Below are 16,390 nucleotides of genomic sequence, written 5' to 3' on the forward strand. Positions count from 1 at the left end.
ACTTAAAGCAATTCCACTACTCAAAATCGAAACCATGAGTCTGTCTTGGATCCTGCAAACAATAAAAACAATGCTACATCTATCCTATATTCCTAAACATAATACTACATCTTTTGTACATAAAGTATGGTACTTGTCTTCTTGAAAACGTTTTGGAAAAGTTTCATATTTATACTGATAGATCCATATCAGAAAATGCTGGCACTAATAAAATCTTATTTTATTCTTCACAGAATGCACTCCCAACCATCTTCTCCTCATCTTATGAATGCAAGGTATAGAAATAAATAAGCAGTTAAATGTCATATATATTTATATATTAATGTGTATAAGGCACACTGTGAATGGCACACACCATTTTCAGTTCACAAAAAAAACAACAAAAAAATTATAGATTTCTTTCAGAACACAGCTTATAATAATTTTAAATATAAACTTATATCATAATTTAATTCTTTGGGAATAAAAAAATAAATACAAGCATTCTAATCTGATAATAAAAAAAACAAACTATTTTTCGTCACATTAACAAGTAAATTTAAATTTAAGTACTGAATCTTTCTTGACCATATGATTAATGAAGTAATTTCCTCATTTAACCTTCTGCTTGGTTAACTTTATAAATAAACATTTTTATTTACGATATTTTTAGAATACCTAATACTAATAAATAAACAGTTATATGAAGTTAAATCATACACTAACTAATGTGAAAGAATTTCTTTAGATCATTATCAACAACTAAATGATTGAACAAATAATTCCTGAATATGTAAAATGAGTGTTTTAAGATTTATTAACAAAAAGTTCTATATGGAAATTTTTACTTTCCATTTTACTTAGCAACAAAAGGTTCCTGTGAGGAAATGATACTCAGATCAATAATGTGAATTATCAATGGCATGGAAGGAATAAACAAGATTCCAGTAGTTTGAAATAGACTCCAACAACTAAACATTTACAAGAAATACCAATACATATACCCCACCAACTGATAACTTAAATATAAGATCAGTATACTATAAAAATAAAAGTATTAATAATTTAACCATTATTAACTATTATGTGGAATAAATTTAAATTAGGGCACCTAGAACATCAAATCAACCAGATAAGAATGCTTTGATAACAAGGCACAAATCAACATTAATATGATAAACTCTAAACAGTATTAAATACTGTGGAAAAAACTTAATATAATGAGGAACAAAATATACAATTAGTTTTACATTATTATCACAAAACACCTAATGGATAATTATAATTAAAATAAACTAAAATGAATGCCCTGATATATTTTGAAACATAATCAATATAAACATTAAAAAAAAAACATTAATAAAAATCTAAGAGGCAAATTTCTAAGAAATCAATAACAAATTTAATAACATCAACAAGTTCTCAATAACATTCACAATGAAGTGACAACACAGATAATTCAGAAGAAAAATTTGATATTGTTTAGCTTTCAACCTTAGTGAATCATAAGTAACTATGAATATGTCAATACAAGAATAATTACTTCAAAACAAATATTCAAAATAAACATACATAAAAAACATATTTTAAGGAATGAGATTCAAATGAATTATATTAAAACTGAAGTCTTCCTTCATTAAAAGTTTTAAAAGTTAATAAGTAAATTAAAATATGAATAACTGTATTGTAACAAATTTTCAGTAAGAAAAATCTTGAAGATTTATAACCCAAGTCTTCCTTCATTAAAATTTTTAAAAGTTAATAAGTAAATTAAAATATGGAATAACTGTATAGCAACAAATTTTCATTAAGAAAAATCTTGAAGATTTATTTTTTTTTTTTTACAAATAAATAACTAATTATTAACCCATAGTATTTTTGGTAACTAAAGAAAAATTACAAAAGAAGCACATAAAGGCAAGTATGATTCACAACTCATCAAAAATTCAATAACTAAAATAAAACTATCAAGTAATTATAAAACAAAATAGGAGATACATTCAATGTAGGAAGCCTAATCTATATTGCATGAACATATAAATAACGAAAGGTACTTTAAACTAGATAAAATATGTCAGAATAATTTTAAATAAGACATTTTTATAAATGACAATTTCCTAAATAACAATAATCAGAATTATCCCATTTATTATGAGTAGTTGAATAAAATTTACACAATTTTAAAACAACAGGGAAAGACTGACTTTTTATTTCAAAATTACTCTTTCCATACCAAGTTAAGAAGTATAACTTTTTTTTAATTTTTAACATGGTTCATTTAAACCATAAATTCTCAGGATTATTCATATAAATAAATATCTACAATACATATTTAGATAAAGGGCTTTAAAATTTTTTTACTTGTACTAATTAAACAGATTTTTTTTTTTTATAAAATGAGATCAAATTTCAATTGGTCAATTGGTCCCAAATAGCAAATCCATTGCTATTTTAATAGTAAATTTAAGGAAAATATGTTTAGTTCCATATTTTAGTTTTAAAATACAAACCACTATCATCAAAATTTTATAAATGTTTGAACACACATATACCTTTGTGTGTGTAGAAATAAACTTCAATATAAGTACTAATGTGTTCAACATTTTATAATAAATGATATTTAACAGAATCATGGTGAGCTTTATTAATAATAATAATAGGTTAAGTACAAAAAGAACTACTTTTTCAATGTTTCATAAAAATGAATTCAGTTTTATGGAAATTGACTATTATCCTATTAACACCATACATTTTTCAATTTGCCAATTTATATAACTGCACAATACCTCACAAAGTTTGACATAGTTACAAAAATATATTAATGGAAAAAGTAATATTTCTCCTTCAAATTTCTTATAAGGGAATGAATTTAAAAATATACACATTCCACATATTTTTAGTTAATAATGCAATACATGATGATATACAAGTCATAATGTATGACTTTCATGGAATGGTTTAAGGAATGATTAGCAAAGTAGAACACAATCATCATTAAAAAAATCACAACTAATTAAAAGTTTATAAGGAATGACAATGAACTGTTTAATTCTATTTTTTCGAAGAGTGATTGCTCACAGAATGTGACTTCCAAGTTATGTTCTAAAAGGAATACAGAAATGGTAATATAAAAAACTAATTGAAAATTAATGAAATGGTTTTTACAAAAAATAAATTAGAGACTAAAAAGGTTTAGATTTCTACAACGGGATATACGAGTAGAAAAATATGTTCTAATAGTGTTACATCACTATTTATTAAATGGTAACCATAACTACAAACTGTAACCACTTTTGTAATTAGTAGCACACATAAAAGTTCTTATTAACTAGAGATATTACTTTCTTTAAATACTGAAAATAATGTATACCAAGGAATGACTTTTGAAAATTAAAATTGAAGTAAAGAAAGTCAATTCATTAATAAAGTAATATGCTAATTATTGCAATTTCTACCACCAACATTAAATACAAAAAATAAATACCAAATAAAGAAGGTTAATAATAACAGTAAGCCATGACATAAAAGAAAATATGACAGCTTATCTATCACTTTGTAACTAACAGTTCTCACTAATTTTAATCAAAAAGATCAAATTAGGAAATGAAATGAATTAAGTACCAATCAATAATTATGTTTTATGAAGTAGATAAATAAGTACAAAGTGTACTGTACAAATAAGATATATGCCATAGCTAGATAAGTGAATTTGTACTAAATCAGTCTTTGAAAATAAATCTTTGAGCACTAAAAATTGAATAAATCTAATATTTGATTAGAAAGTAGATCATTAAAATTTAAACAGTATGTTTGAGTTCTAACTGAAAGATCAATTTAAAAAAACTCCCAAAATTATCATGAGAATAATACTTAAAAAATAATACTTCAAAGCAATGAAAAAAAATTATACATATATATATATTTGAGGGGAACATTGAACTAATGTTTGCTAATTGAAATTATAACACTACAATTATAGATATTATGATGTAATTAATCAATAGTGTGTACAATTTCAACAAAAAAAAAATCAAATTATGATGAATTTCTAAATTACTGATTGTGTAACTTAATTATCTTCTAAAGCACTTTTTAAAGAAGGATGAAAATTGAAGTGTGCATTCTATTTTATATTTGATATCTTCAACCAAGCAAATAATTTATATCTGAAATTATGATACATATTCGAGAACTAAGAATTATTTTAACCAGAGTAAAAAAAAAACAAATACAATAGACTGCATTCAAAATCATAAAAAAATGAAGTTTAGCATTAATTAAAAACATTAGGTCATGAAATTAGAATTGGAATATGACACAAAACCTACCAAGTCAATTTATAAATATTATTTGATTTAAAATGTGGAATGAGCCAAATCATTAAACTATTGAGACTATTTACTTTCTATAAGTATCTAATTACGTTTGTGTGCTTGAATTTATTCCAGGACACAAAAAATAATACATATATATAATTTGGATAGCAAAATTGACAGATCTAGGAAGAAGAGAAAGATTAATTGTCATACTTTCGAATGAAGTTAAGAAAAATTGGTAAACTATTCAGTTTGAGGTAAATAATTGAGTTTTGATAAGAAAAGTAATGAAAAGAAGAGTTACTGACACTAAAATTAAATCAAATGAAATATCGTGCTTTTAATTAATGAAAGTAATAAATTTATCAAGTGTTTTAATAAATGGATTGGGAATGATTAAAAAATATATATACTAAATTATTTAACTATTATATCTAAGCCATTACAAATAGTCTTTGTACTTATTTTTTCCGAATGGAATGTTGATTTACATGGATTAGGAAAATGCATGACTATAAATGGAAAAAATATACTTAATAACAAACTGAGATGAACATAATCGAACAGTGATAAGAATAATAATTTATCTATGCAGATCTTAAACACAGTGAACACAGAAAAATTGATTATAATTTCAATATAGTAAACACAACCTTTAAGAATTTATTTATACTTAAGGACATCAAATTTATTTAGTGCAGGGCAAAAAAAAAAAAAGTACAAAACATAAAAAAGAAAACAGGCACACATATCATCTAAATATAGTGCTTTTTTTCTACCTAAGAAAAACCAGGAGGAGAAAAGGCTATACAACAAAATAAGCAAGTCCCAAAGTAAATAAGATGAAATTATTTCAAATGATAGCACAAACAGCATCTTTCAACAGATAACTTCAATTATTAATATTATAATACTCATTTCAGTCTAGTGATTTAACCAAACTTCATTCATATGTGAAAAATCTGAAATTTTTCAGGGACCAAACAGTAATTAACTGAAGTATCATATGTAGAAATATCAGCATTAACATTATTGAAATATTAACTTTTTTATGCCGAAAGGAAATGATTGAATATTTCAAATAGCATTGCAATGTATTATTCAATATCTCCTACAGAAACATAACTATATTTTCATGGATTTAATTTTCCATCTTCAATATAACATTAGGTTTAAAGGAAATTGAACTTTAGAGACAACTTCTTGTATCCTTTATGTAACTGACAGGATGTGTAAGTTCGCATTAGAAAAGGGAGAGAGAAAAGAGTTTTTAAAATCTGCGAAAAAAAATGATATTTTAACAAGAATAAGATTTGAAACTATAAGGAAAATAATAACTTTTAAGCTAAAATAAAATGTATGGAATTGAATGGAGTACATTTAAAAAAATAGTTTGTAATATATAAATGATATCGTGGTATCTGTAGACTGTAGAACAAGATATATAACGATTCCCTGATTAGATTTCAATCCAATCACAAATGAATGAAATTGTGTTCACAGGTGAACACTTCTCTACATCACACAATCAAAAATCTTATAACTAATTGAAGAAATTTATGCTCTTTGAAACTATTTCACACTAAATTCTTTTTAAAATATTTTCAAATGAAATATTTGTACAAAAGAATCAATTTTTTTACTATAAACTATAAAAATGTAACGTGTACAATAGAAATGTTAATATGGATTTATTTACATTTCTATTGTACAAAAGAATCAATTTGTATAAATCATCTTAAATATTTAAACAAACAAAATATTTACTGACACGATGCTAAAAATATTTTAACAGAGTGATCAGAAAATTTAAATCCGTAACAAAACAAACAAAAAACAGAATAAATTCTAGAATTATAACAACCAATAAGTTTGTCAAATATGTTTTACAATTTTATGAACCACTTACATGACTCCTTAAAATATTTCTATCTGAATTTGATAACATTTGAAACAGTTATTGTTTTTCTGTAATAAGGCAGCATGCACTCTATCCGACGATTTGTTCACTCAGCAAAAAATTAAAACTTTCAGGTATCTGAAAGTAATAAAAATAATTTATTCATTCCTTAAAAATAAAATCATGATACAAAAAGAACTATAATTAACATTTTCTTAATGAGCCCATTGAATTTCATATGATCATTTAACATTAAGAGGGGAGAATTTACCTACATAGGACAGGAACAGATTATTTGATATACAGTTTTGTTTTATATTCTTTATTTTCAATTTTAATTTGATTTTTATTTAAAATTATTTTCACCTATTCTTCAGTATAATAAATAAGGAGTTTTAATAGTTAAGGTTGAAATAATTTTTTTAAATCCTATAGATAAAAGTGTTAGTTATTACATAATAAAACATCAAATTAAATAATGATGAATATATTTATATAAATAATAATATAAAATTATAAGTATATTAATTATATAAAAATCATTAATTATGTAGATATAAAGTAAATACATAATCGAGCTTTAACATATTTTTCACAATAAATGTTTTTGGATTTCACACAAATATTTCATGATCTATTCTCACATTGTCAAGGCATTTGGAATCTTTTTCTATTATTTGACATTTGAGTAATAGCTTCAGACATTCCTTGAGTAATTCTTTTTTTTATGAAGGTCAATCAACTTATCTTTTTATTGGTTATTTCTTTATACAGAATATAGGAATTTGAACCAGCTTTATAAAAAATATTATAAAATACATGGTCTGGCAATTTCCTTGTTGCAGCTCTAGTCAAATATTTTTGGCACATCAAGTCCATGGCATCAATACTCACCTTGTTCTTATTATAAAATAGAATATTTTTTTCCTTTAATGTTTTCTTTCTTCTTGACTGCAGCCCCGACCTTAGCTTATATTAAGTTTGATTTTTGTGCTGGGACACAGGAAGTTTTCCCAACAGACAGAGCTCCGAATTTTTTACAAGTTCCTAACAATGAAATTTGATTCCCTTCGAGTTTGGATTGTGTTGGTACCTGGGAAGTAGCTCAAAATCAAGAGCTACAAAGAAAAGATTGTTTAAGCCAGTGCTTACGTATGGAATTGAAACATGAGCCTTTTGGAAGTCTGGTGAGAGAGATCGCCTAACATTTAAGAGAAAAATCCGTAGATGCTTTATAGCTCAGTGAAAAATGTTTTAATACAGAGAAGTAATCTCCTTTCTTAATTGGCCTGGTTTTTTAAGAATTTTCAAGCTCAGGAGGATACAATGGACAGAGCATATCATAAGATAGAGCTCTATGAGATCCCCTCTCCCCCCAAAAGAAACTCATTGATGAAGAAATGTTGGAACCAGAAGGAGATCTTGGATGAATTGGATCTTGAATGGATGGATGGTGTTGGAGAAGACTCAAGGGCTCTGCTTGGAGTTCGGGATTGAAAAACAGCTGCACTTAACGGATTGAACAACTGGATGCTGCTTGAGGAGGCCTATTACCCAGTATTAGGTTATCGTACTGAGTGTGAAGAGTTGTTTACAATCTCATGTATGTGAGTTCTATACTTCAACACTTTCACGAATGGCTGATAGAAATCCTTTCAATCCCAATTTTTGAGAACACTGTATTACATCTCAAACAAAAAACTAAACCAGTGATTCTCAACCTTTTTTCTATCAAGTACAATTTTAATAATTAAAAAAATTGACAAAACTAGAAATAAATAAATTAAAAGAATTTTACAACGAAACCTCTCTAGAACAGTTTTATATTTCTACCATTTCAGGTTAAATGATCAAATAATTATTGAGACTAAACCAGTGTAAATTGATAAAGAAATTAAAAAAAAAAAAATCTGTTTAACCTATCACTTTGAACAGCCCTGATTAAGGCCTGTAAAGTGGGACAAAATGTCGGACATTAAATAGTTCCAAACTATTTGTTCTTTTTTTACCACAACCCTGACAATCTTCTTATATTTTAAAAAAAATTCATTTGGGGTGGGTCATTATCAAGAATCTCATGGCATAGTTGTTGAGAATCACTGCCCTACATCATGACCTTCATATCCATTAAGTTCTTACTTCCACCAACTTTTCAAAATTTCATCTAAACCTTTCCAATCAACCAAATCCTCTTATACAGTTTTTATCTTAATGAACATTAAGAATGCTCTAAATCAGGGTACTCCCTCATGGTTAGCCCTAGGATGGTCTCTCAACCCTAGAGTTGTTCCTTGGCTCATATTACAGAATAAATAAATACTCTGTCAGTCAGAATCAAACCCGGGGCCAGGAGTTGAAGAGTCTGGTACATTACTCACTTCCCAAAATTACTTTAATAATATACTAAAAATAAAAGAACTCTAAAATGTAACATACCTGATGGTTTTTGAGGTGATTTAGATAACTTGTCACAATAAATCTTCAGTTTTTCACAATGCAATACTGCTTTACTTGATTCATTTTTTAAATAACTTCGATATTCTTGACCTTCAGTTTTTTTAATGATCATTTTGGGTATCCTTTCTTCAGGTTGATTTTTCCGCTTCAAAATCAATCTTTTAACTTTAACAATTGATGATGTTTGTATTTTATTATCAGCTTCAACAATTTTCCAATGATTTGATGAACAATTATCTGATGGTAACCTTAATTCAACTTTGGCAGGGCCAAGATCTAGTGACATATCTGGTTGAGAATTAACTTCGTCGGACATAATATTGAATATCCTGTCCCACCGCAAGCTACATTTAATAACACTATCCCTAATAGTTTTTTGTTGACTTTCACTGGAAGTTATATTTTTAACAGCTAAAGAGCAATCATCTGAAGAATCGTTTTCTTTCTTAATTTGACTACCATATTCCTGAGAACAATGAGCAAGTAAAAGTAGATTATCATTAGGAATTGTAGAGTTACTATTATCTAACAATTTATTGGGACTGGCAATATGAGATAATGCATCATTAAGTGTGGAGAAGTTAGATTCTTGAACAGAACTTTTATCACTTTTTTCTAATATGTCTGATATTTCATCTTTCGGATTTTGGATGTCACACTTTTCATGGGAAATGCCTAAAACACCAGTTTCCACTTGTGGAATCCCTCTTAATTCTGGTGTTTTTCGTTCAAAATTGGATGTTTCAAAATAATTGTTTGATATATCAAGATAACACATTGAATCTCTTTCTATTTCAGAAATATTGTCTTTAATATTTTGTGGTTTTAGCACAGTCAAATCCATAACACCTTTTGCAGATGAAATAGCATTTTCAGGACTACAAGCCTTTTTTTCTGTCTCCATGGACTTAAATTCTGTATCTTTAGGAAAGCCATTTAATTTGTTATTCTGTTCACCCTCTACATTAGATAAGGAACTATTTTTACTTGAATCATTATTAAAAGCTGGACATGAATAAGGTTCTTCAACTTTATATGAATCATTATTTTTTAAAACCTTTTGCTGTACAGTATTAATTTTTTCTTTTTTCACTTTTGAAAAACTAATGACAGAATTACAACAAAGACTTGGCTGATCTTCTTCTACAAGAAAATCTCCAGATGATGCAATGCTGATATCAATGTCATCAGAACTGATTTCTTCATTAAATTGAAATGGTCTAATTTTTGTATTTGCCTGGATCGGTTTGGTGATATTAGTGGGCAGTTTGGTAGAAATATGTGATTGAGAACTAACATTTGGTTTTATAACTTCATGCGATTGCAGAACACATTCATTGCTATTATGTGGGGTAGAACTTTGATTGCCAGAAGAAATATTAGGCAAAATATTAAAGGCACCTTCATAAGCGATTGGTGTTAAATTATTATTAAGATTAATATTATTATTATCATTACCACTAGCAGAATTATTATTATTATTATTATTTGATATCAAATGTTCATAAAGATTTTGAGGTGACACTTTATTTACAGACTTAGAACTATTTGATACTTTGGTGTTATCCTTAACTTTCAAGTTTGATGAGAACATGTCCCATGAATCTTTTAATGGAGCAAAATCACTAAGCATTAAGTTTTCAGAAAATTCATTGTTTTCATTTCCAAAATAACATGGCTCCTCACTTGTGTTCATTTTGTGTAAGTTATCATTATACATCGGATGAATAACTGGAGGTTTTTGAATTTCTTCATGGCGTGGATTAATGTCACAGAACAACTCACCAGATTCTAAAGAAGAAGTCAAATTATACTGAGATCTTTCAGATGAATCTACCAAAAGGTCTTTCTGCCGAGGTGGGTTCATAGAGCTTCTTAAATGACTACTGTTAATATCACAGTGATTTAATGGTTGACTATACGATGCATTATGTTCACAAGGTAGTAGTTTACCAGTTGGAAATTTTATGGTATTTGAATAAAAATTTTTTTGGTAACTTTGGTGATTATTTTCATAGTTAAGATTATTTCTATGAAGAACATTGTTATTCAATTCCTCAGAAATAACAGGTCTATTCAAGGGTATTGAATCATCTTTTAAATAATATGGTTGTACAATATAACCAGTAGCATTTAATGGTGGTCCATTCAAAAAGTTATCATTATAACTTTTCCTATTACTTTTATCGTTACTGTTTCGTTTACTGCAATCTAAAGGAATGGAATCATTGCCTTGATAAACCTGAGTTTGATCATTATCAGTAGAAACATCAACAAAATCATCATCTTTATCTTGCCATGTTGCCAGAAAATGACGAACATCTAGTTCAGGTGGATTTCTTTGAAAATGACTAGTATTGTTCCATGTTGTTTGGTAACATGTGCCCTGATCTTTGGTCAAAGGATAGTTTGAGCAAGCAGGATAGCTCTGAAGATTTTCAGCGACTTTATATGGACTGTTAATGTTTTCCTGACATAGAGGTCTATACAAATATTGCTTAGGGGAATATACTGGATTCGCTTCCAAATATGAGCGAACAGGGTGATTTTCTTGATGATAATAAGATGTAAATGAAGAATAAGGAACTTGATATGGCCTACGAGGTTCAGGACACCTAATAGAGAGATAATTTTCATTAGGATCGATATTCACTTGAGGTCCATTGGAGAAGGGAATTTTAGAAAAATTAAGCATATGCGGAGGATAGTAGTTCCATTGTGGGCCATAAGGCCAGGGATGCCTTTCTGGTTTAGCCATCTTCTTTGACAAACCTAAAAATAAAATAAAAAAAGCAATGAATAAACTGATGTAGAAATGAAGGCTATTAATGAAATTAAAACCATATAGCTTAAGGGCCATTCTCAAATAATAAGCAATTTGGTGGGTAGAATTTTCAATAACTTAAGCTTCTCACTAAAAATATTCAAAAATTCTGTATACGTCCTGGATTAAGTCTAAATGACTTGAAACTTGTACTGTCAGAACCAGTTTTAAAAAACTTTCTTTTTAAATTCTTTCGACTGTAGTAGTTGCATTGCTCCCCACTATTGCTACAGTAAGCATTCCACTCTTCAACTTACTTCAAGTACTTGAATTATACATAATATGCCACAAAGTTTTAATACTATATCCTCAAGTTATTAACCTGGTCCTGGGTGCACTAGGGTCCACATCACTAAACTGACCAGGAAGGGATGGTTAGGTACACCAAAATTGCCCATAATTTAAGAATCACCCATATAAGGGGAATGATAAGATGGAGAGAGAGGGAGGAAATCAGAGGAAGTAGATGTAGAGGATGAGGAGAGAGCATGAAACTATATTGGAAGTGCATTTATTGTGTAATGTAGGCTACACCAACAGAAAATGTAAATAATGACATTCTTAGCAGGTAATACATACATAATTTAAAAACAAGAAAATTTTTAGGTTACTTTATTATTTTAGAAGAAAAAAAAACAATAAAATTTAATATATGGCAATATTTAGAAATAATAAATAATAGAGACGAGCATGTTCAAAATCAAACTATGAACCTCAAAGTTTCCAAGTGATATGATTGCTATAAATCTAAAAAATATAAAAACTAGATTCAATTAGTAATAAATATATAAAACTAATTACAATAATCAAACTGTGGTCAATGGAATTATTAAAAAGTACCTATTCATATTAACCTCTGAACTTTGTCATCTCATATGTGCATGTATCATGGTTGCCGTTTGATATAATTGCTTTAAATCAAACTTCTCTTTTGAATTAGGTACCATTCTCTATCTATATAAATATTTACTGTTGAAAATAATTTATTTATTTATTTTACATAATTATTTTAATTGGTAATCCTGTTATTGTATATATCAACAATTTTTAATTTTATCTAAAATGTCGGTGTAATGGATTTGTACAATCAGTTTTATAGTAAACTGTGGTAACTGTGTATCGCTTCTAGTAGTTTTCTGTGTCTTGCCTAGTTTGAATTATGCAATGTTTTAAGTCATTAACAATTAAATTGATGCTGTAATTTAAAGTTATGAAATGATGGTGCTGTTGTATTTACATTTTTCATGTGTTTACATTGTTCATCTGTTTGATATTACAACAAACTTATTACTGAATTTGAAAAGAAGATAAAAAACCTGCTTTTCACAATTAATTAATTCAGTAAATAAAGCCATAACAATAAAACATATTTATTAATAACAGAAGTTAATTTAGATTTAAATTAATACTAAAAGTAACAATAGATCACACAAATACAATCAATTCATTACCAGGTGGCAAATCTGATGATTCCTGTTTTCATTACTGTTTAATAAAAAAATTAACACCAAAATTTTGTCTCTTCACATATTTTCATTTAATTTCTTAACATCTTGTTATGTAAACAACGTCCTTCCACCATCACTAAAATAAAAATATTTTATATAAAATAAATTTCAATAAATTGCATTAATAAGAAATACAAAGATAAAGAGTAAAAAACTATTGTAAAATAAGAAGATTTTACATTTAATTGTTTGTTATATAAAAAATACATCAGAAAATTATTCATGATTCCAAAGTATTTAGTTTTAATACATTAATACTAAAAATACCCTAAAAAATACCCCTAAAAATACTCTATAAAGGGCCAACAAGTCAGTTTTGAAAACATAGAACTCATCCGAACCCCTTCAAACTTCTTCTTTGTGAATCTGCAGCAATACCTTTTATAGTGAAAATGATTTATTTCTCTGAGTGAGGATTATTTAATAAGTCAGCATTTTTATTTCCATAGTGAGATAAAGGAAATTATATTAGTTTGTAAATTCAAGTGCTTTCAGAGTTGTTTCTTGGGCCAAATCCAATTTTGAATTAATAATACATAAAAAAAATACTATTGGAACTTGAAAACTGTTAATTTTTTATCTTATTACTGGAAATTATTTCAGTCCACATTAAAGACCACTGCTAATTTCAGGGACTGAATAAGACTTGTTGACTGACTTGAATGTAGTAACTTGTTTTCAATTGAGTTAACAATTACTGCAAATAGGTTTTACTTTGTTCACATTAGGCTTGACACCTTTGAATAATCTTCATAGTAACCTTCTTTAATAAAGTGTAATAAGACAAACTCTATAGCTCCAACTTGCCTTTTAAATTTTTGTCCCTGAACATATAGTTCAGTCAAATCGGATAGATTTAAGGGCATCTTCTGAGGTTTTGAAACTTTCCAATATTGCTTAGAAGGTCTGTTAATGAACATTCACAAATTTCTGACGGATGGGGTCTGTAAGGTCTGTTAATGAGCATTCATAAATTTCTGACGGATGGGGATGAGTAGGGGGTAAAAAGGTCATTTTTTCCAAATATCTCGTAATCTATTAGTTCTACAGAAAAGATTACTTTTACCAAAAATGAGGACAGTAAAATACTTATCGAAGCTTAGTCCCATTCATTTAGTCACTAGTTGACAGATAACAAGATGATCTCATGCAAAAATGTAGAATATTAGTAAAAGTCACACCAGCAACCGAGATCAGCTCAGCAGCATTTACATAACACCAGAAAAAACAATTCAACTAGACTCCTACTTGGGAACTAGAACCCTATTTATTACAGGGTCGTGTATTTGCAAAAAAATACCTATTAGTTTAGTTGTAAATAAAAAATCACAGGAAATTTTTAATATTGCTAAACACTCACACAATTGCTAATGTAAATATATAGCATAAGAGTAGTTATATGTTCAGTATCAACTGCTTATAATAAATTGATATAATGAATACAAAAACATTGAAACATTCAAATAAAGTATAGATTTATCAAGTATTGCTTGACTAAACCAGAACTTGGTTTTGAACACACTATACATCAATACTAGAATTAAAAGTAAAAACAAATAAATATAACAAAAATTACTTTAATCACAAGAGTGTACTATATATCACTAAACATATTTTAATTTAAAAAACTTGTCATTTGCATATATTACTGAGGAACCATATATCCATTGCATTCTAATAGCCAAATTAAGTATATCACTCAATATAATTTAAAAGCACATGAATGCTGATAACAAAAATAATAAAGCAGAAACTTGAGCAAAAACAACGCAATGAGGATAAAAATAAACAAAAGAAAATATTATGCAGGAGAGTAAAGTGCCTTAAAACATTTTGTTGCTACTCTAAAACTAGCTTGGAAAGATTATCAAACAGGTTTCAAATTTTGATAACTTGCCATTTATTAAAATTGATAGTCAAATGGTGCATTTTAATTTTAAAAGAATGAATACAAGAAATGAGAAAGTACAATTTGAGATAAGCTATAACAGGTTAAAAATAAGAAAATTCACGGCAACATATCAAAAATATCACTGGATCACTAATTTAATGAAATTAAAATGAAGATAAGTACAATGAGATAGAGTGGAATGTTGAAAAAATTTATTAACCAGAAAAAAAAAAATTGTAAAAATAAAACAAGACTTACCAGTGGTTCATATTTAATCTTAAAACACATGAGTAGTCTACATATTCAAGCTAAATAAAAAGGGGATATAGGAAAAAAAAATAAACAAATGAAACGGAAACAACTCGCTCCCTACTCCATGTCAACTCGTGTTCTCTGATACTAAATTAAAGGCAAATCAAAACATCAATTCAGCTACTATCTAAATTATTCAACTACACCTTTCTTATACCTCTTTGTCAGTAGCCCATGATTCAAAGGTAAAGCAGACGTCACTTAAAATAATGCGTTTTATTTTTAATTACAATAACTTAACTGTCATTACCAAATTTTCCTGTTATTTACATTAATAAGAAAAGTTGCAGATGGAATATGATTTAATAAATAAAATAATCAAGACTCAGTCATTATGATTTTTAATTTTAAATTCCAACGTTTCAACTCAAGCATTTGGGTTGCCATCTTCAGGTTAATTACATTTGGTAATGGTAGTTAGAATATCGGATAAGGGAGAGCGCGGTTGGTTGGAACAGTTAGGTGGATTTAAGACAAATATTTTTGATTGAACAAAAAAAAAGAGGTTTCGTAGACCAGACAATAGCACTTTTTTTTAAACTCTTTTTTGCTCCCTCAAGTGGAATGGCTTGTTCATTTTTACCAGTGAGTTTTAAGACCGGTTCATTTCTTGCAGAAGGCCTCCGCAATGCATGTCAATTGTTAGGGACTAAACATGCTAGGGACTGTGAGAAATGAGAAACCACTTGAATCAAAAATAGTAGACAGACATGTACTACTGATCTATTAGAAATGTAGGCTCAGGAGAGACTGAGAATAATAAGTTTACTTTGAATGATACAATCTGAACAGTGTCTTTCATATCATGGGCGCAACTAAGGCATGTAGGCTTTTATATTACTATAACATTTTTAGTTTTTACCACTACATTTCAATCTCAAAATTTTATTGAAAGTAAAACTAATCTACGTACGTCTTTACATAAATTTTACAAATATGAAAAAAGAGATTATTTTACAAAAAATAATTTCCTTGTATATCAGCGATACGATGAGATTTACCAGTCCGCCACCTAGTAGTGGCCTACTGAACTGTATGTTGTGACCGCTACAGATGTGCTACCTAGTGGTGGTCTAGTGGATCCTATATTCTGACTGCTAGAATATGTTATTGATAGAATATCAGTGACTATCCATATGTAATGCAACCACATGTAATACAACCTTCTATTCTCTGTTACAGGGAGGTGGCATAACCCTACTC

The 16,390-nt window shown here is 27.8% G+C and overlaps 1 protein-coding gene across 2 annotated transcripts; it reads right to left on the reverse strand.

The window, feature by feature from the left end:
- Positions 1 to 295: 295 nt before the first annotated feature.
- LOC106683635 (GATA zinc finger domain-containing protein 7) lies at positions 296 to 15,302 on the reverse strand. 2 transcript variants are annotated; one of them, XR_010844076.1, is made up of 5 exons: positions 15,134 to 15,302; positions 12,928 to 13,060; positions 8,632 to 11,424; positions 6,205 to 6,333; positions 296 to 3,081 (listed from the first exon to the last, which is right to left on the reverse strand). XR_010844076.1 is itself a non-coding variant. In XM_067049907.1 (4 exons), exons 3-4 carry the CDS (start codon positions 11,408 to 11,410, stop codon positions 6,326 to 6,328), a joined length of 2,787 nt encoding a protein of 928 aa, XP_066906008.1. In that variant the 5' UTR covers positions 11,411 to 11,424; positions 12,928 to 13,060; positions 15,134 to 15,302; the 3' UTR covers positions 6,008 to 6,325. The 2 variants fall into 2 exon arrangements, 1 of the variants encoding a protein (XP_066906008.1); XM_067049907.1 differs by lacking the exon at positions 296 to 3,081 and having other exon boundaries at positions 6,008 to 6,333.
- Between the last annotated feature and the right edge of the window lie 1,088 nt (positions 15,303 to 16,390).

This window comes from Halyomorpha halys, unplaced genomic scaffold (assembly GCF_000696795.3).
Source record: "Halyomorpha halys isolate HHAL.00 unplaced genomic scaffold, Hhal_1.1 Scaffold500.1, whole genome shotgun sequence".
Taxonomy (NCBI): Eukaryota; Metazoa; Arthropoda; class Insecta; order Hemiptera; family Pentatomidae; genus Halyomorpha; species Halyomorpha halys.